Source organism: Schistocerca nitens, chromosome 1 (assembly GCF_023898315.1).
Source record: "Schistocerca nitens isolate TAMUIC-IGC-003100 chromosome 1, iqSchNite1.1, whole genome shotgun sequence".
Lineage (NCBI taxonomy): Eukaryota > Metazoa > Arthropoda > Insecta > Orthoptera > Acrididae > Schistocerca > Schistocerca nitens.
In genome coordinates, this window is record NC_064614.1 from 1,005,798,039 (window position 1) to 1,005,816,168 (window position 18,130).

The following is an 18,130-nucleotide window of genomic DNA, read 5'->3' on the forward strand; positions in this document are numbered from 1 at the left end:
CAGGTGCAAATCTAACTCTGTGAATTTAAGAAAGACAAATATATACGTTTCCATGTGTAATGGATTAGGAATGGATGTGTATCGGAAAACGTTCTTTTCATTACTAACTACCGCTTACACAATTCTTTCAGTATGAGCTCCAGAGACGTCGAAGAGATGCAGAATCCTTGAAACGACCTTACCAACAGTTGCTCGCAGCAGTTCTGGAGGCATCTGAGAAAAGTGCTCACTGGCCTCCAGATGAGGTAGAGATCGAACTTATTCCTGATAAATGCATTCTTTTAGATATCCCAAGAATCAAAAGGCACATGGATTCAGGTCTGGTGACCTTGTAGGCCATGCAGCTGAAAAACCTCTGGTAATAACACGTTCCTGAAAGTTTGCAGTAAGCGTATCTTCCACTGGTGAGTGACATGAGGTGTTGATCCATCTTACATGAAAACATTGGTTGTAACATAACTGCGCTCTTCGAGAGCAGGAATCACATGCTGTACAAGGAGGTTTCGATAACATGCAGACGTGATGGTCCCTCTGGTTGCATTGTTTTCAAAGAAGACCGAACCGAGAGTAAATGCGCTTGTGAATCAACGCCGACATGGTCACTGTGCAAGTCCAATGGCTCTTCGTGCACAACACTCGGTTTAACGGAACATCAAATTCGGCAGTTCTGTAGTATAAGATGTGCCTCGTCACTCCGTATAATATTGTTCGGTCGCGTGTCGTCATATTCGATCCGTGCCAGAGACGGAAGAGCAAATCAGAAAGTTGCTGCGGATCACGAAGGTTCAGCTATTGTACCATCTGTATCGTGTACGGGTACCAGTGCAAAACTTCCCGTACTGTTGACCACTGGATGGATGATTTTCGTGAGACTGCACGAGCACTAGCACTACTCGGGGCGCGTGCTGCGTGCTGCGTGGTCAATTACAGCAACGGCAACCTGGTCCACTGCTTCCACCGGTATAGGACGCCTTTCTCTTCCAGGTGTCACACCAAGACTACCCGTGTTTTCGAATTTCATTATCATTTTCTTGAAGCCACTTAATGACAACGGGTCTCTCTTCAGACCTTTCTGTTGGGGACACTCTCTCAATATGGCACTATAATTGCTGTCGTTCACATAAAGCAATTTCACTAAACAGTACACGATCTGTTTTCTCAATAGTCATACTACTGACACATGTTATGGCGTGTAAAATGATAGCCTGAGTGTCCTACCATTATAAAAAACTGTATACAACGCCGAATTGCACCTGGTGGTCTTAATTGGAACTATTTTTTCCAGTGCAAATATTATTCGCATTAACTAGTTAGAATATCTACCAAGTTTTGCCACCATACGATAATTACATCTGTGCATAACAGCATTTTAATTATAACCACTCGATACATGCGTTCAAGCAAAAGCGAACTCCTGTTAGCGATGCACTGAATGTCCAGAGAAGGGATGCTTGACGAAAAGTATACTCATATTTGTAAAACATATCCCGGAGCGACGATAGGTCGTAGCGATATGGTGTAGCCTGGAATATTGTGGGACAATACAGAGAAACGTAACGTAGTGACACAGAAGCACGAGATCGATGTTTTTATGCAATAGTCTGTCTTGGGAGTAGTGATTACAACTATGTGCTATTGTCATATTGTACTTGACCTGTAGCAGGTAGGACGCCGTAGCGAACGCATCTGAGTGACATTAAGCGTAGCCAGTTCACTGGAAGGTTAGAGGCCACCCACGGTCAGCACAGGGAGTTCTGTGTCGAGAGCTGCGACATTTCATGGCTGTGGAAAAGAATGCAGGAGAGGAGAAACATCAACAGCTGAATTAAGGTTAGAGTTTAGCACACCGTCGGTGAGGAGGTCACAAGAAACGAAGCGAACGACGCACAAGCTCGGATTAGAGATGGATGGCGAAGAGAAACGATCAGGATTTTCCTTAATCGATTTAGGAACACCACAAGAAATGTAAATCAGGATCGTCGGAGAGGCTGTTTGAAATATCATTTTCCCTGATACGAATCCAGTACCTTAACATTGCGCCTCTTATCTCGGTGAAATATCACTTAAGTCGGGAAATGTAGTACACCTTAGAGTCGGGATTGCCTTAAACTGCACAACAGCTGACCTGGCCAAATAAGTCGCGTAAGCCTCTGGTCTCCACCTTCTGCCAAACGGCGTATCATCAGCTTCGAAACGTTGCTTTCTATCCCCGGCGGTACACCGGGTGAATACTACTTCACAAAGGCCTCGCTCGTCTGGGAACATTCGACAATGTCTTGTTCACTAGAAACTGCGGTTTAAGTTCTAGCGTGGTCCTCCTCTGTTCATCCGGCGTACGTGGAGCACATCCAACCCAGATAACATGAACGAGAAGAATCTACAGTGGAGTGAAAGAAATATGGAAACGTCAAAAACACGACACACTAACATATCCAATACGGTGTAGAAAAACTGTTGGCATTCAAAACAATTTTCTACTCGTCTCGGAATAGAGGAATAAAAGTCCTGTATAGTTTTTATACAATATTTCTGCTAAATATCGCCAGGTTAAGTCAAGATGACGGAAGTGAATGGTAATCACGCACCTTCTCTCCAGAGTAGACCAAAAGGCTAAATAACTTTTAGATCTGATGATATTGGTGGCCGGCCGCGTTCGCCAAGCGGTTCTAGGCGTTTCAGTCCGGAACCACGCTGCTGCTACGGTCGCAGGTTCGAATCCTGCCTCGGGCATGGATGAGTGTGATGTCCTTAGGTTAGTTATGTTTAAGTAGTTCTAAGTCTAGGGGACTGATGACCTCAGATGTTAAGTCCCGTAGTGCTCAGAGCCATTTGAACAATTTGATATTGTGGCCAAGGGAGATGCGACAATTCATCATCGTGCTCACAAAAGCAGTTCTGGACGATGAGAGCTATGTGAACAGAAGCCCTGCCGAAACACGGCATCACCATTGTTGAACAAACATTGTATTGTGGGGTGGACGTGACCAGACAAAATGGTCACATAATCCTGGTCAGAAATGCGGCATCGTAGATATGAACTGTGCCAGAAAGTGGAGAGAGTGTACAACAAAAATCATCCGACCAGAGGTCTTATGACTTCGGCAGCAAATTTTCCTCTTACAGACATTTGCTTCACTTATGATAGGTTTTAGAATCCCTTGGATTCCTTTTAAAGGTACCAACCTTGTATTCGCATTAAATAATAAATCAGGATGGTCGGAAGGGCAAATGAAAGGGCAAATTTGTTATTTTGTACATCAAAGGTGAAAACATGTGTCCATCTTCTGGTGATAATGGCATGCAGTTCCGCACAACAATAAGCTAGTGAGGTAACTATGTGCTTGTAATGTAACTTCCCACCGACTTGGGCTGACAGTTGATCATTTGTTGTCCAAGCCTGGTACATTCCATTCTCACACTGCGTCTTTATTCAGTTTCTAACAACGATCCGTCTACATGAGAACACGAGCATAGTTTAAGCTTCAGCAGGCATATTATTTTGTTTTTGGTGATGAATCTGCTGCTTATTATTGAACATGTGGACGCTGTTGTGTTGCCGGTACCAGGAGGTGCTGGCAGACAAGGAGGTGATTTTGTCGGCGGGCGCCATCAACTCCCCGCAGATGCTGATGCTGTCCGGCGTGGGACCCCGCGACCACTTGGAGAGCCTGGGAATCCCCGTCGTGCAGGACCTGCCAGCCGTGGGGCAGAACCTGCAGGACCACCCCGCCATGGGCGGAATCACTTTCACCGTCAACGAGTCCGTCACCATCATCGACAAGAGGGACGCCCTCAACCCGGTCAACTGGCTCGACCTGTTACGTGGCAAAGGGCCTCTCACACTGCCAGGTATAGAATGAGGAGACACAGGGTTATTCATAAGTATTTCCGGTGTTTCAGGCGATGACTGTGCAAAAACTACGAGCCATACAAAGAATATATTAAATTTGTGCAGAAATGGCATGGACGCTGGAGAAATACTTAATAGTTACCACTCGTAAAGAAACAGCTTTACTGACGCGTTTCAAATACACGCATTATTACAATATCCATAAAAGGTTACAGAACTCAAAAGTAGCACGGTGAGAGTATCCAGAAAACAAACCAGAAAATGCAATAAAGAGTTAATGAAAAACACATACCAAGTGAGGGAGAAAAACTTCATACAGGCAGTATGCGGTCATGTGAATATGACACATACCACTAGCGCCACCTAGCAGGCACTTTATTATCTTGGTATGTGTTTTTCATGCACTTTTTATTATATATTATTGTTTATTTTTTAGCTAATATGACTGTGTTACTCTTAATTTTTGTAACTTTTTACAGATCTTCTAATGATGAGCGCGTTCGAAACGCATCACTAAAGCAGTTGCCATATATCTGGTGACCATTAAGTTTTTATCCAGCATCCATATCAGCACCGTTCAACATTTTCAATTTCATAAAATGGACATAGACCTCCTGAGTGACTACATGCCACAGCTTGAATACAGAAATGTCTCACCAAGATTTTAGCTCACATTACCAATGGCGTTTCTTCTGGTCTGCACGGTAGCGTAGAGTAAAATCAACGACAAAAAGCCAGTAAAATATTTCTGATTGCCTTTTCTTAGGACATAGCTTACTTTCATACATTTTGCGCACTAAATCCATCTCTGAATTTATTTTATCACATACAATATTGACCAATGTTACTTGTATGAACCAAAAAATAAGCAAAACAGTATGAAAAATGCTTTTATTGGAGCATAGTCATGAAAAGCACGCCTCTATTGAAAGTAATTATGTGTCCATTGGCTTTTATTTCCTTTCTTTTTCCTCCCTAAAGCAAAAAATACAGCTTTTTTCAATGAATTGTCTGTGACTTGTACATGGGGCTTTCTTAGGTTACAGAACCCCTCCCTTGGGATCAAAGACGATTTGCCTGTTACATCAGCCACAGCGACCTCAGAGACTCTTGGTCCTCGCAGATCAGAGATAGAAAAGATTAACATGATTTTAATAAACTGCAGGAGCATGCAAAGAAAGGTCCCAGAATTAATATACCTTACTGAAGGTTATAATGCACAGATTGTATTGGGAACAGAAAGCTGGTTCAAACCAGACATCAATGACAACGAAATCCTACATTCAGATTGGAATGTTTATCGTAACCTTAGTTGCCAATGGTGGCGGCATGTTCATTGCAGTAAAAAATTCGATAAAGTCTAGCGAGGTTATCACGGATTCCGAATGTGAATTAATCTGAGTGAAACTGAGTATCAAATAACGGTAAAAAATGGTGATTGCATGCTTTTATAGACCACCTGGATCAGAATCTGTAGTTGTAGAGAGCTTCAAACAGAACTCGCAGAATATCATTAGTAATTTTCCTGATCGTGCTGTTGTAATAGGGGTTGACTTCAACCTGCCAGGTATAGATTGGGAGTGTTATGCTATCAAAGCTGGTGCCATAGGCAGGGATTCGTCTGGCATTTTTCTGGATGTCTTGTCCGAAAGTTACCTTGAGCAGATAGGTAGAGAACCAACTCGTGAGGGTAACTTCTTAGAGCTCCTGGCAACAAGCAGCCCTGAACTTATCTAATCAGTTAACGAAGCGGAAAGGGTCAGTGAACATAAGTCTGTGACAGCATCTATGGCGACGTGTTCTACAGGGAATGTTAAGAAAGGTAGAAAGATATATTTGCTCAGCAAGGGTGACAGGATGCAAATCTCAGAATATCTTAACAGTCAGCATCAAATAATCGGGGATGAAGACGGAGATGTGGAGAACAAAAGGAAAAAATTCAAAGGTGTCGTTCAATATCTACCATGGTTTAATAGTCGTCCTAGAAAAGCTCTACGTAAACAAAGAGCACTTCATCTCAGATTCAAGAGAAGTAAAATCCAAGCTGTCTAACAGAAGCTGGACGAAGCGAAAATGAGCGTAAGGAGAGCAATTAGAGAAGCGTTCAATGATTTTGAAAGTAAGACGTTGTCAGCCGCGCGGGATTAGCCGAGCGGTCTCGGGTGCTGCAGTCATGGACTGTGCAGCTGGTCCCGGCGGAGGTTCGAGTCCTCCCTTGGGCATGGGTGTGTGTGTTTGTCCTTAGGATAATTTAGGTTAAGTAGTGTGTAAGCTTAGGGACTGATGACCGCAACAGTTAAGTCTCATAAGATTTCACACACATTTTAAGACGTTGTCAACAGACCTGCCTAAAAACCCTAAGAGATTTTGGTCGTATGTAAAATCAGTAAGTGGCTCAAAATCATCATCTATTCATTCTCTCAGCGACCAAACCGCCACCGAAACGGAAGAACAGAGAGAAGGCCGAAATACTGAATTCGGCCTTCCGAAGTTGTTTCACCGCGGAAGATCGTAACACTGTCCCTCCTTTCAATCGTCGTACGAACGTCGAAATGGCAGATATTGAGGTAAATGATCGGGGAACTGAAAATCAGCTACAATCGCTTAGTAGTGGAAAGGCGTCAGGACCAGATGAGATACGTACAAGATTCTATAAAGAATATGCGAAAGAACTTGCTCCCCTTCTAGCAGTAATTTATCGTAGATGGCTTGAGCAACGAAAGGTACCTAACGACTGGAAAAAAGAGCAGATCATTCCCGTTTGTAAGAACGGCTGTAAGACAAATCCACACAATTATAGACCTATATCGTTGACGTCAATCTGTCGTAGAATTATAGAACATGATTTATGTTCAAGAAGTCTGACGTTTCTGGAAAATGAACATCTGCTCTATGAAAATCAACAAGGACTTCGCAGACTGATATCCTGCGAAACTCGACTCACTCTGTTCCTACATGAGATGTACAGCGCAGTGAATAACGGCAGTCAGGTTGATGCCGTGTTCCTTGTTTTCAGTAAGGCATTTGACATCGTTCCGCATTGAAAAAAATACGAGCTTTGGAGTATCGGAGCAGACTTGCGATTGGATTCAGGACGTTCTTGCAGACAGAAATCAACACGTCGCTCTTAACGGAACTACATCGGCAGATGTAAAGGTAATATCCGGAGTACTACAGGGAGGTGTGATAGGACCGTTGCTGTTTACAATATATATAAATGATTTAGTGGAAAGTGTCGGATGCTCTTTAAGGCTATTCGCAAATGATGCAGTTGTATATGTCAAAGTAGCAGCACCAGAAGATAGTAAGAATTTACAGAACGACCTGCAGAGAACTGATGAATAGTGCAGGCTCTGGAAGTTGACCCTGAGCGTTAATAAATGTAAAATGACAAACAGCGGTAGACAACGTCTACCGTAAAATATCTAGGCGTAACTATCCACGGCGACCTCAAGTGGAATGACCGCATAAAACAGATAGTGGAAAAAGCATATACCAGACTCAGATTCATCGGAAGAATCTTAAGGAAATGTAACTCATCCACGAAAGAAGTGGCTTATTAGGCGCTTGTCCTCCAGATTCTTGAATAGTATTCATCTACCTGGGATCTCTATCGGGTAGGACTGATAGAGGAGACAAAGAAGATCCAAAGAAGAGCGGCGTGTTTCGTCACGGGATCGTTTAGCTGGCGAGAGAGCGTTACGAAGACGCTAAACAAACTCCACTGGCAGTTACAAGAGAGGCGTTGTGCATCACGGAGAGATTTACATTGAAATTTTGGGACAGCACTTTTCAGGAGGAGTCGGACAACATATTGCTTCCCCCCACATACATCTCGCGTATTGACCACGACTAGAAAAATTCGAGAACTTAGAGCCAGTACAGAGGCTTACCGACAATCATTCTTCCCACGCACTATTCGCGCGTGGAGCTGGATTGGAGGGATCGGATAGTGGTACCGAAAGCACCCTCCGCCATACGAAATTAGGCGGCTTGCGGAGTGTGATGTAGATGTAGATTACGGAAGCGTCATCTTTCTCCACCTGCTGTGTGGAGCATGATGAAGAAGTTCGAATCATCTGGAGAACTGGGCATCGATCTGGGAAGAGGTCGACGCCCGGTTGCACCACAGGTGGTTGAAGAAATCGCTGTTGCTATAGCAGACAATGCTGCGCGCAATTTCCGATCGTCAGGCAGTGCGCGTGCTGTGCCAAGACGGTTGAACATCCCGTGGTCCACTGTAAGGAAGGTGCTTCGAATCATTCTCAAACGGTATCCGTACAAGGTCCATATCGTACAGCAGCTTGCACCATAGGACGCGCAACGACGTGTTGACCTCGCTCTCCACTTTCTCGCAAGGAAGTTGCGAGGACTGACCCTGGATCATCCTATGGACACAAGAAGCTCATTTTTCTCTGACGGGTGAAGTGTACACACAGAACTGCCGAGTGTGGGGATCTTCACCTCCAGTCACTGTGCATAAAGTTCCTCTGAATGGTGAACGTGTCACCGTATGATGTGGCTTCATGGCTACGTTCATCATTGGTCTACCCTTTTTTGAACAGGTTGGCACTGAAGGACCAAATATGCGCAGTGTGACTGGCCAGCATTACTGCGATCTACTTCGCCAGCGTGTCATACTTGCCCTACAGGAGACAGACACATTAAACTCAACAGTCTTCACGCAAGCTGGAGCCCCACCGCACAACGCTCGTGAAGTTCACCTGCTTCTCCCAAAAACATTTGTAAACGATCGAATTATCAGCCGATGGTTTCCAAACGCTTGGCCGGCGCGGTCGCCTAATCTCACTCCCTGTGGTTTCTGGTTGTGGGGACTACCTGGAGGACAGGGTTCACACATATGCTGATCTGGAGCGCAGCATACCAAGAGAGGTAGCCAGCATACCTACTGGCATGCTTCGTTTTGCTGTGCAGAATGCAGTCTTGCGCTTTCAGACTCTTCTGGACTGACGGGCGCCATATTGAGCTCCTTTTGTAGCAGCAATATAATCGGTATGTAATGGTATGATGCACGGTAGCAGCACATTAAAAGTGGTTAAATTGAACTGATTCTGCATTATTTCTTTTCCCCATGTTCTTGACATTAATGCAACCAAGTTTTGCCCTCGTGCGGTAGTTGTTTAATAACGTGTTAAACAGCTAAAGTTTAATTATAATCATCCCGTATAAGAACCAAGAACGAAGAACAAGAGTGGAACACCAAAAACGAAATGCTCGGATTAAAAAGTATGTAAGATCGGGATGCCGTTTCTCTCCCCTACAGTTACATCGCTACATCGGAAAAACAGTCTAATGAGCACAGAATATGCTCTGATAGTAAACCGAAGAAAGACGATAATTGTATGTGTTAAGAGATCGGGAAATATCATCCACAGTACTTGACGGAGCTATAGAGAATAACACCTGCGGGGGAAGATAGAGATTGCAATACATCCAACAAATAACTGAGGACTTTGGGGGCATGTGCTGTTTTGAGATGAATAGTCTGGCACAGTAGATGAACTCAGTAGAAGACTGATGACCCAAAAAAAAGTTCCACATCACGGTCCAGAAGTTGGCATGAATCTATGTCCGCTGCACCTCCGTCTTTGACAAGACTGTCGGAGGAACTGGGGTGACACCTTATATCGGAAGTCTTCGGCCACCAGTGCTGGCGATTGCTATTCAAAAGCAGTGGTTTGGTTCGAATTCTGGACTTTTTTGTTACTAGTGAAAGGGGGCATCCGTTTTTAGTTTTTAACTACGTGACCTTCCTTACTTTATAGCCCTTCTATTGACTAATCTTAGTTGTTTTCTGCGTCTGGAATTTTATAGTGTTTGTTGTAACATAATAATTCTCTTGTACGATGGAAGAAATTAACTGAAATAGGTAGTTCGTGTAATGAGGCAACTTCTTTTTTTTTTTTTTTTTTTGTCTGCCTCATCAGCTGTCTGCTTGGACGCAAGGTTACTTTCATGGCATTTTGTCATCAGCATGGTAATTACACTACCCTTGTTTTTTCCATTCGATGGAAAATTTAGTTGTGAAACTGTTGGTGTCATGCTGCTGCTAAATTGTATCTCTACTCTCCCACCATCGTTAAGCACTCCATGAGCTTGGTAGTCTCCTGTCCATCCAAATATACACTGAACATAAACGACGCACTGTGATTGTACTTAGTTGGTACGTTATGGATATACGCGTCGCACAATCCTTACAAGGTAAGCCACTTCACCATATGAATCTGTGCAACATGCGACTGACGAGTTACATGTACCGTACTGCAATCCAATAATGCGGTGCCTGAAAGAGGTTTAAAATCTTTATACGACGCAGATTTTGTTCCTTTTCGATTCCATCCTTATCGAAAGAAGGCAGGGCGTTTGGAGCCAGTCCGTAGGTTAAGAAATGCTCTACTTCTTTGTCTCATTGTTTGGCGATAATCATCCTTTAAAACATAGTGGATGGCTTAATGCCGACAGGTTTGTCTTCACACTCATACTTCATAGGTTCACTGTACAACTTACACGCATTTTGTGTTCATATTCTATCATCAAACGCCTTATTTTTTTCCAGACAGAGAATTTTCTCTAAGTAATGGCCCAATCCTGGGCTCGACATTCACTACATACAAATTTCATAATCATCTTTCTATTAGTGCCATGCACCTATATGATATAGGCTATTAATGTTTTAATCATGCTTTACCAACAATTCATTCAAAGGAACCTGTTTTAATCATAATATACCGAAAGAATAACGCCGGTGATAGATAGGTAGGAGCCACCCTTTGGCAGTAGGGTGCAGAAAGCATTTTACGTATTTTTCTTGTTTCTCTCTTCCCCCTTATGAGAAAATTGAATGTTAAAGGCGTCTCTTGAAGGAAATTAAATGTGTTTCCACTTGGTGTAGTGGGCTTTGTTGTCTATTTTTCGAGGTGGGCGTTTCTGATGTTTTTTGCAGACAGGCCAAAAACCTCTTCTTTTCTGCGCGCTCTAGGTAGTAGAACTTCAGACGTGACTATTGCATTTTATAGGAAGTTTCCTCTACTCTAAGTTTGTGTAGAGTAGTCACCTTCTAAAAATACCTAGTTTTTGAGATATAACCGAAAAATTTTAAAAATGGCTAAAATATTAAGATTTTTTGCGTTTTTTGTTGTGAAGCCGACCTCTTACAAGGGAGCAAAATTAGAATTCGGATTTAACGCCCCAAAATACTTATAAAACCGTTGAGGAAAAAATTTTCCCAATTTAATTACGAAGACAGCTGTTTTGACACCATCTGGCTGGACTAGTTAAAAAAAAATTGTGTAGAATTTCAACCAGGATAATATCCTGTAACTGAAGAATGAACAGTGTCTTATGCAGCACTTAAATGTCCGGCAGTAAGGATATTTACAAATGTTATACAAAACACAACCTCGTGCCTCACCACAGAAACAGCAAAAAATACCGAGAATTGCTTGTGGCTGTCTAGTGCCTTCATTTGATTCTAAAATAGGTCACTACATCTAACATCGACCAACCAGGGAACAGCATGGGTCACTGTCCTCCACACACAACACTTTCCTCTACGATTGTTTTAAGCCATCGTAAAATACTAGGCGACACAACCTAAACAAAATGCACATTCAGTAGAGGAATAATTAGGACACAGAAGAGAATATCGAAGTTTCCAGAATGAGATTTTCACTCTGCAGCGGAGTGTGCGCTGATATGAAACTTCCTGGCAAATTAAAACAGTGTGCCTGACAGAGACTCGAACTCGGGACCTTTACCTTTCGCGGGCAAGTGGCCTACCTTTTTTTTAATTTCATTTTGTTCTTTATCGTTCGTTCCATTTGTTCAGTGTGGACGTCCCATGACACCCGTCGAAGTTCGTCTTTGATCCAGTCACAAAGTTTTTTTATTACAGAGCGCAGCTAACCCTCTGACCGAACACGCTGAGCTACCGCGCCGGCATCCATCTGAGTTACCCAAGCACGTCTCACGACCTGTCCTCACAGCCTTACTTCCACCAGCATCTCGTCTCATACCTTCCAGACTTCACAGAAGCTCTCTTGCGAAACTTGCTGAACCAGCATTCCTGGACGAAAGGTCCGGCACACAGTTTTAATAATCTCCCAGGAAGTTGTTTGATACAGGGGGAGGGAGGGGGGGGGGGGCAAACAGCGAGATCATCGGTCCAATAGGGTCAGGGAAAGATGGGGAAGGAAGTTGTCCGTGCCCTTTCAAAGGAACCATTCCGGTATTTGTCTGAAGCGATTTAGGGAAATCGCGGTAAACATAAATCAGGATCACCGGACGCAGGTTTGAACCGTCGTCCTTACGAATGCGAGTTCAGTGTTATAACCAGTGCGCCACCTCGCTCGGTAATACCCGAAGTATGAGTGCACAAAAATATGTTATATAAAATGTTTGTTAGTAATGTGTAAGAATTACGCACTAGCATAACGCCACCAAACAGCTGGAAGCAGTATTTACAGTGAAACAACGTAGTATCCATTCCACCCAATTCTTTGACATGGCCGATGCCAGAATTTGGGTGGGTTCTTACATGATTCTCCTGCCATCTTAATGCACATTTTTCTAAACTTGTGTTCACAAAGTGTTTTTTTGTGTGCAAGTTTTTATAATCTTCGTAGAAAGGTCTCCGAAGATAAATCCGTAGAAAGACGAGCGTAAGAGAAAGAAAATGTCCTTGCAAATGAAACATAAAATCATTGAAAAACGCAAACGTGGCGTGAGCGTTGCTGATTTAGAACGCACATGCAGTCGGCCTACATCAACTATTTGCACTATTCTCAAAACAATGGTTTCGCACTCTGGACGACGTCGAAGGGTTGCTCCTTATATGGATAAATGAAAACCAATTGCAAGGCGACACTACTAACGAGAACATCATTTGTGAAAAGGTGAGAATGTTTTTCGCCGACCTCGTTAAGAAGACGCCAGGATCATCAGCTGCCGAAGAAGTGTTTAAGGGAAGCCGTAGGTGGCTCGAGTAGTTTAACCGGCATCCACTGCGTTGTGAGCCACTGCGAAGCAGCAAACTCCCACACAAAGGCAGCAGAGAACTTCATCAGCAATTTCAAGACGTTCACAGATTCCGAGGATTATCTGCCGCAATCGGTTTTTAATTGTGACAAGACGGGTCTTTCCTGGAAAAAGGTGCTGAAGCGTATTTTTATAACAGCAGAAGAGAATGTATTGCCCGGTCACAAGACAATGGCGAACTCCACGAGCTTTCTAGAAGCGTAAAATCCCAGAACAGATTAACTGTCATGTGGATTTAGAACAACAAGGCTTGGGTGAGACGTGATCTTTTTTGTGATTCACTCAATGAGGTGTTTTGTCCTTCGATCAAAAAGATGTTTGCTTGAGATGAATCTGCATCCCCGTGTCTTGCTTGTTATGAACAACGCTCCTTCCCATTCACCAGTCCTGCAAGACCACCTCCTTGAAAATGTTCAGTTCATCAAGATCCAATTTCTGCCTCCCAACACCACTCCGTTACTCCAGCCTATGGACCAGCATATTACGAGTATTTCTAACTGTAAGAAGCTCTACACTAAAGCACTCTTTGAGCCTGCTTTGAGTGGACTGAAGCTAACAGACTCACTCTCAGAGAGTTTTGAAAATATAACTTCTACATCGTTGCCTGCGTGAAGGTGATCGAAAAGGCGTGGGAGGGGCTTACCAAGAGAACTCTCACTTCTGATTGGAAGAAGCTTTCGGCGGAGTGCGTTGTCGAATGTGAGTCTGAGGCATTTGAATCAGTACCTGTGGAGCCTATAGTCAACTATATTATGTCTTCGGCCAAGAGCATGAGATTATAAATGGATAGCGATTACATCGATGAGCTTCTGGAAGATCAAAGGCAGGAAATGACCGTACCGAAGAGATTATATAGTTGCAGTGTGTTTCACAGCAGGAAGTTGTGGAGAGAATTTCTTCAGAGGAGAAGGAGGAGGAGGCGGTTACAGCAAAGCAACAACCTTCTGGCGCAATAAGATAACGCTGAAAGCATGGGAATCGATTGCATCGTACATTGAAAATCATCGCCCCAATAAAGCAGTGGTTACGCCTGCGACAAATTTATTGCTGTGTCGCATTTTCGCCAAGCGTTTAATCGTCGGCAGAAACAAATGAATTTAGATATAGCTTCCTATTAAAAAAGAATTAGTTATGTATCGTGAATAATAAAGTACATAATACTGTATGTACAATTTTCTTTGAATAAATGGTAGGAGTAAGATAAGAAGTTTAGTCCTTTTTCTGCATGGAAGGCATTATCGTATTTTAGATTAATTTATAGGAGGTAAGTTATTTCACTTAACGAGTGTTTCGCACTACGAGTAAGACTTTGGAACGAACTATGCTCGCTATACAAGGTTCCACTTTATAACCCTTACTCTACAACTGTAGAAGGCGACCTGTCGCAATTTTTATAAATTTGTAAGAACAAACAGCGATTGTGAGGTATGGAGGGAAACAAGTGACGACTAGTAATTTTAAATCAGTACAAGAAGCGTCTACGGATAATGTAATTTGTAGCACACTGCCTGCGACTGGCAGGAAAATCGGTTTCAGGCACTTGTACAGGACGCAATTTTAATGTGCTTGTAGCCCAATAATAGTTTGCTTACTCTATAGAAGTTCCATTTCCTCTGAGGTTACAAAGAATGTGACGTACAACATGTATCACAGCCCTTTCGACAAGTCTTTTGTGAGACAGACGCCGGTGTATTAGCAGCCTCTTTCCCTGCAATGTAAGAGAAAAACCCTCTGCTCCTACCTCAAAGGGCAGTCGCTTGGCAAAAGGCTAGTCATTATTTTTGAAGAGCAAGGAGGAGCGAGACCACAAACAAAAAACAGCCCACACGCATGAAAACGCCTGCTCCCCTAATGCAATACGCCAAGGACATGGACTTTCTCGTCTCCCTAACTTTAACTGGTGCCGGATATTCACGTAGATCACCGCGCTCTAGGTTGGTAATCGGGCTACACCTCACAATACGTGATAACACCAGAAAATTCGATTTCGACGACACTGTAGATTAGTAACTTTACACCATTAACTGTAGGGAAAACGTAACTATTAAAACAATTCTGCAATCTACAGACGAGTATGGCATCCGTGGATCTGAGTTATGGTAATCAGTCCTGTAATTTTTATTTTCTATTTAACATTCGTTTATCTAATAAATTACACGTATTTTAGATTCAGCTTACGCACTCGAAGTAGGATAATGATAGTAGAAAGGGAAAATGCTACAACATAGGAGAGGAATTTTATTTTATTATTTTTTTTTCCTTAACAAGGTAGCGATAACAGTTTGCTAGATGTGGAAGCAATTATTTTAGATCAGGTATCAGAAAACATGCATTTATAAAAAAGCATAAATTTCATTTTCATAACAGAAAGAGACAGAGGATTTTAGTACAAGGAGAAATTGTGCTTTAAGAGGGAATGAGTATATAGTCGTCAGAAGGGACTTTAATATATTAATACTTTTTCTAAGTTACACGAAAAGAAAAATTTCCTTACCGTTTAATTTATAACTGAGAGGAACTTTAACTTAAAGGAAAATTAAAAATCAGTGAAAGTGCGGACGGCGGAATCCCTGACCTAGGCTCACAAGAACGTCGCAGTTGTCGAGGGGAGGGGGGTGGGGGGGATGTCGATCTTTCGGTCATAATGATGGGTCTCCACACTCCTCAACCTAGCCCCCTCTCCCTCCATTGTATATTTCCTAGTACAGCGCCTCAGCTCCTCCACATCCGGGAAGTGCAATAAAGAGGTATGCGCCAATCACATGCTCTTCCTGCATGCAATGAGCTGCGACTCTACATCCACGTTACTCAACCAACTCAAGGTTAAATTTCTCAAAAACCTCTCAAAAACTTCGGATCTCTAAACATACATTACTAAATTTACAGATCCTTCAGCCCATCCAACGGGAATAACAGCTACTGATGAGAAATTTCTGATAGCCATTTATGGCGGTAATCATCCAACCAAAACATTCAACAAGCAGTACGCGACATTAGCCTACAAATCATCAGCAAACACAGCTTCCATACCTCCCACTGAAGCTGCAGCTCAACAACATGCCACCAGAGTTTTCCATCAGGTGCAACAGTGGTTCGGATACCACATGGATCCAAAGCAGTTGGGAGAGGAGGGGGGAAATTGACCACAAATGGGTTGGTTCCCATTACCACACTGATACAATGGGTCCCAAAAGACTTCTTCAGCTTATATATTGTAAATGCAGGGCAGATTGACAGAGTCGGTACGGGTGCAGACGAGAAGGATTGTTTTCCGCAAAACTGTATTAGCAACGTGAAGGATCGTGCTCCAACATCGATGACGGTTTTAATACAGAGGACGAAGACGACCTGGACGAGCTCCTTGCAGTATCACTGTCTGAATCCACTGAGGCGACAGAAGGTTTTACTTCATGTAATATTTTGCAGCATTATGCATCTTTACAAATAATTTGTTCTTTCTCGTAACATTAACCACTCAAATACAATTTCCTTAGTTGAAGAACAGTAACAACTAGCAGTTCTGTCCGGACCTTGTAAACCTCTTCCCCTTTTCCTGGGCCCTCTATTGCCAAGATCCTTCTCCTGGAACTTCTAGTACCCAAGAAACTTTTCCTGGACCACCAACAGCCAGATGGAGACGAGTAAAATAACTAGACACATGACATCGGTACAGGTATTTCTGCACACATCGATTGCTCACTTTTTATATGTCTTTTGTATCCATATTCTAGCACTAAATCCCTTCCTCCTTCTCCAGATGGAGAACGTACTCCAAGAGCTGACCTAATCCTGGGCTGGAAAGTCACACATTTCTTCACCCATGTACATTACAACACACAAATTTCATATTCATTTTTCTGTTTAGTGTCATGTACCTGATATGTTTCCATTCAAAAAAGCCTCTTTAAGCGCAGTGCACCGAAAGAATCGTCGATGAGGGATAGAAAAGTGGAAGGCGTCCTTTGGCTGTAGGGCGATTTTCTCCTTTCCCCTTATGAGAAAATTGAGTGATGGAAGACGTCTCTTGTAGGAAATTTAATGTGCATCCAGGTAGTGTAGGGTGTTTTGTTGATAACATTTTTCGGGTTGTAGTGGGTGAGAGTGGACATTCCTTATGTTATCTTAGAAGGGCCACAATAATCGCTTCTTTCCTGCGTGCCCTAGCGTCGGTGCTGCTCTGTAGACGTTCAAATCGGACAGCACGCTTTGTAGGAAAGTTCCTCTACTTTAATTTTCGGATAGTCATCTTAGAAAAATGCATACCTTTCGAGACATAAACATGAAACCTAAGACAAGGACTAAAATAATGAGATTTTTGCGTTTATCGTTGTGGAGCCGACCTCCTGCAAGGCAGCAAACTTAAAACTCGGATTCAGCGCCACAAGAAACATATATATCCGTTGAGAAAAAATTTTCGTGATTAACATTTAACTGGTCTATATTTACATAACGTGTGGATGGTTAAGCCCTACTCCATCTGTCGTGTATCATCTTGTGCCTTGAAACGGAAGAAGGTGTTTAGCCAAGAAACACGTGATATTTGGAAATGAATTGATTTTATGTCTTGAACATATTACCTGTCTTGAATATGGGAAATCTGCTTATATTCCAATAGCGTCTTTCCCTAAATGTATTTAACTGGTAACTGGTTTTTGATGTACTTAATTTGATTTCGCTTACTGATTACTGAGATGTCATAGAATATTAGTGTAAAAGGTATACTGTTAATAAATATGGCGAGATTTTTCCAGTTGCCTTTAATCTTTAGTAGATACCTGTTAGTAGGTACAAGACCATGTTGTTCTTTGGAACACTTTATCATATTTGCAGACTCTTTTCTTTTATGGAGCAATTTTTGTAATTTCAGAAAAGGACTGCAACACAGTAAAAGTGAGTACTATTGTTTAAGAATCGAATAAGAAAATATGTTATACCTCTATTAAGAAATTAGCTAGAGGTGGAAGTCCGAAACACTCTCCCCTATATTAAACACTATTAGAAACGGAAGTTCTATTGTTTCATTCATACATTTACATACCGTGAAGTGTAAAATCATACACGTGCTCATGGAACTCCTAAACGCGTGGGACGTCATTGCTTGCTAGTTGTAGAACTCTTCCGATTTATGTTATTAACGCACTGCCATTCTTAGACGAATAATTAAACTGTTTGTTTAAATGAAGAGAGCTCATTCATGTTGATATAAAACTGTACTCGCAAGTC

General features: G+C 42.5%; 1 protein-coding gene across 1 annotated transcript in view; it reads left to right on the forward strand.

Annotated features, from left to right (window-relative positions):
• The window catches only part of LOC126219283 (glucose dehydrogenase [FAD, quinone]-like), a 103,555-nt gene that overhangs the window by 34,360 nt on the left and 51,065 nt on the right, over positions 1 to 18,130 (forward strand). Inside the window, exon 3 of the mRNA XM_049942144.1 lies at positions 3,567 to 3,849. Coding sequence (XP_049798101.1) covers positions 3,567 to 3,849 — 283 coding nt within the window. The remainder of the gene's footprint in view (positions 1 to 3,566; positions 3,850 to 18,130) is intronic.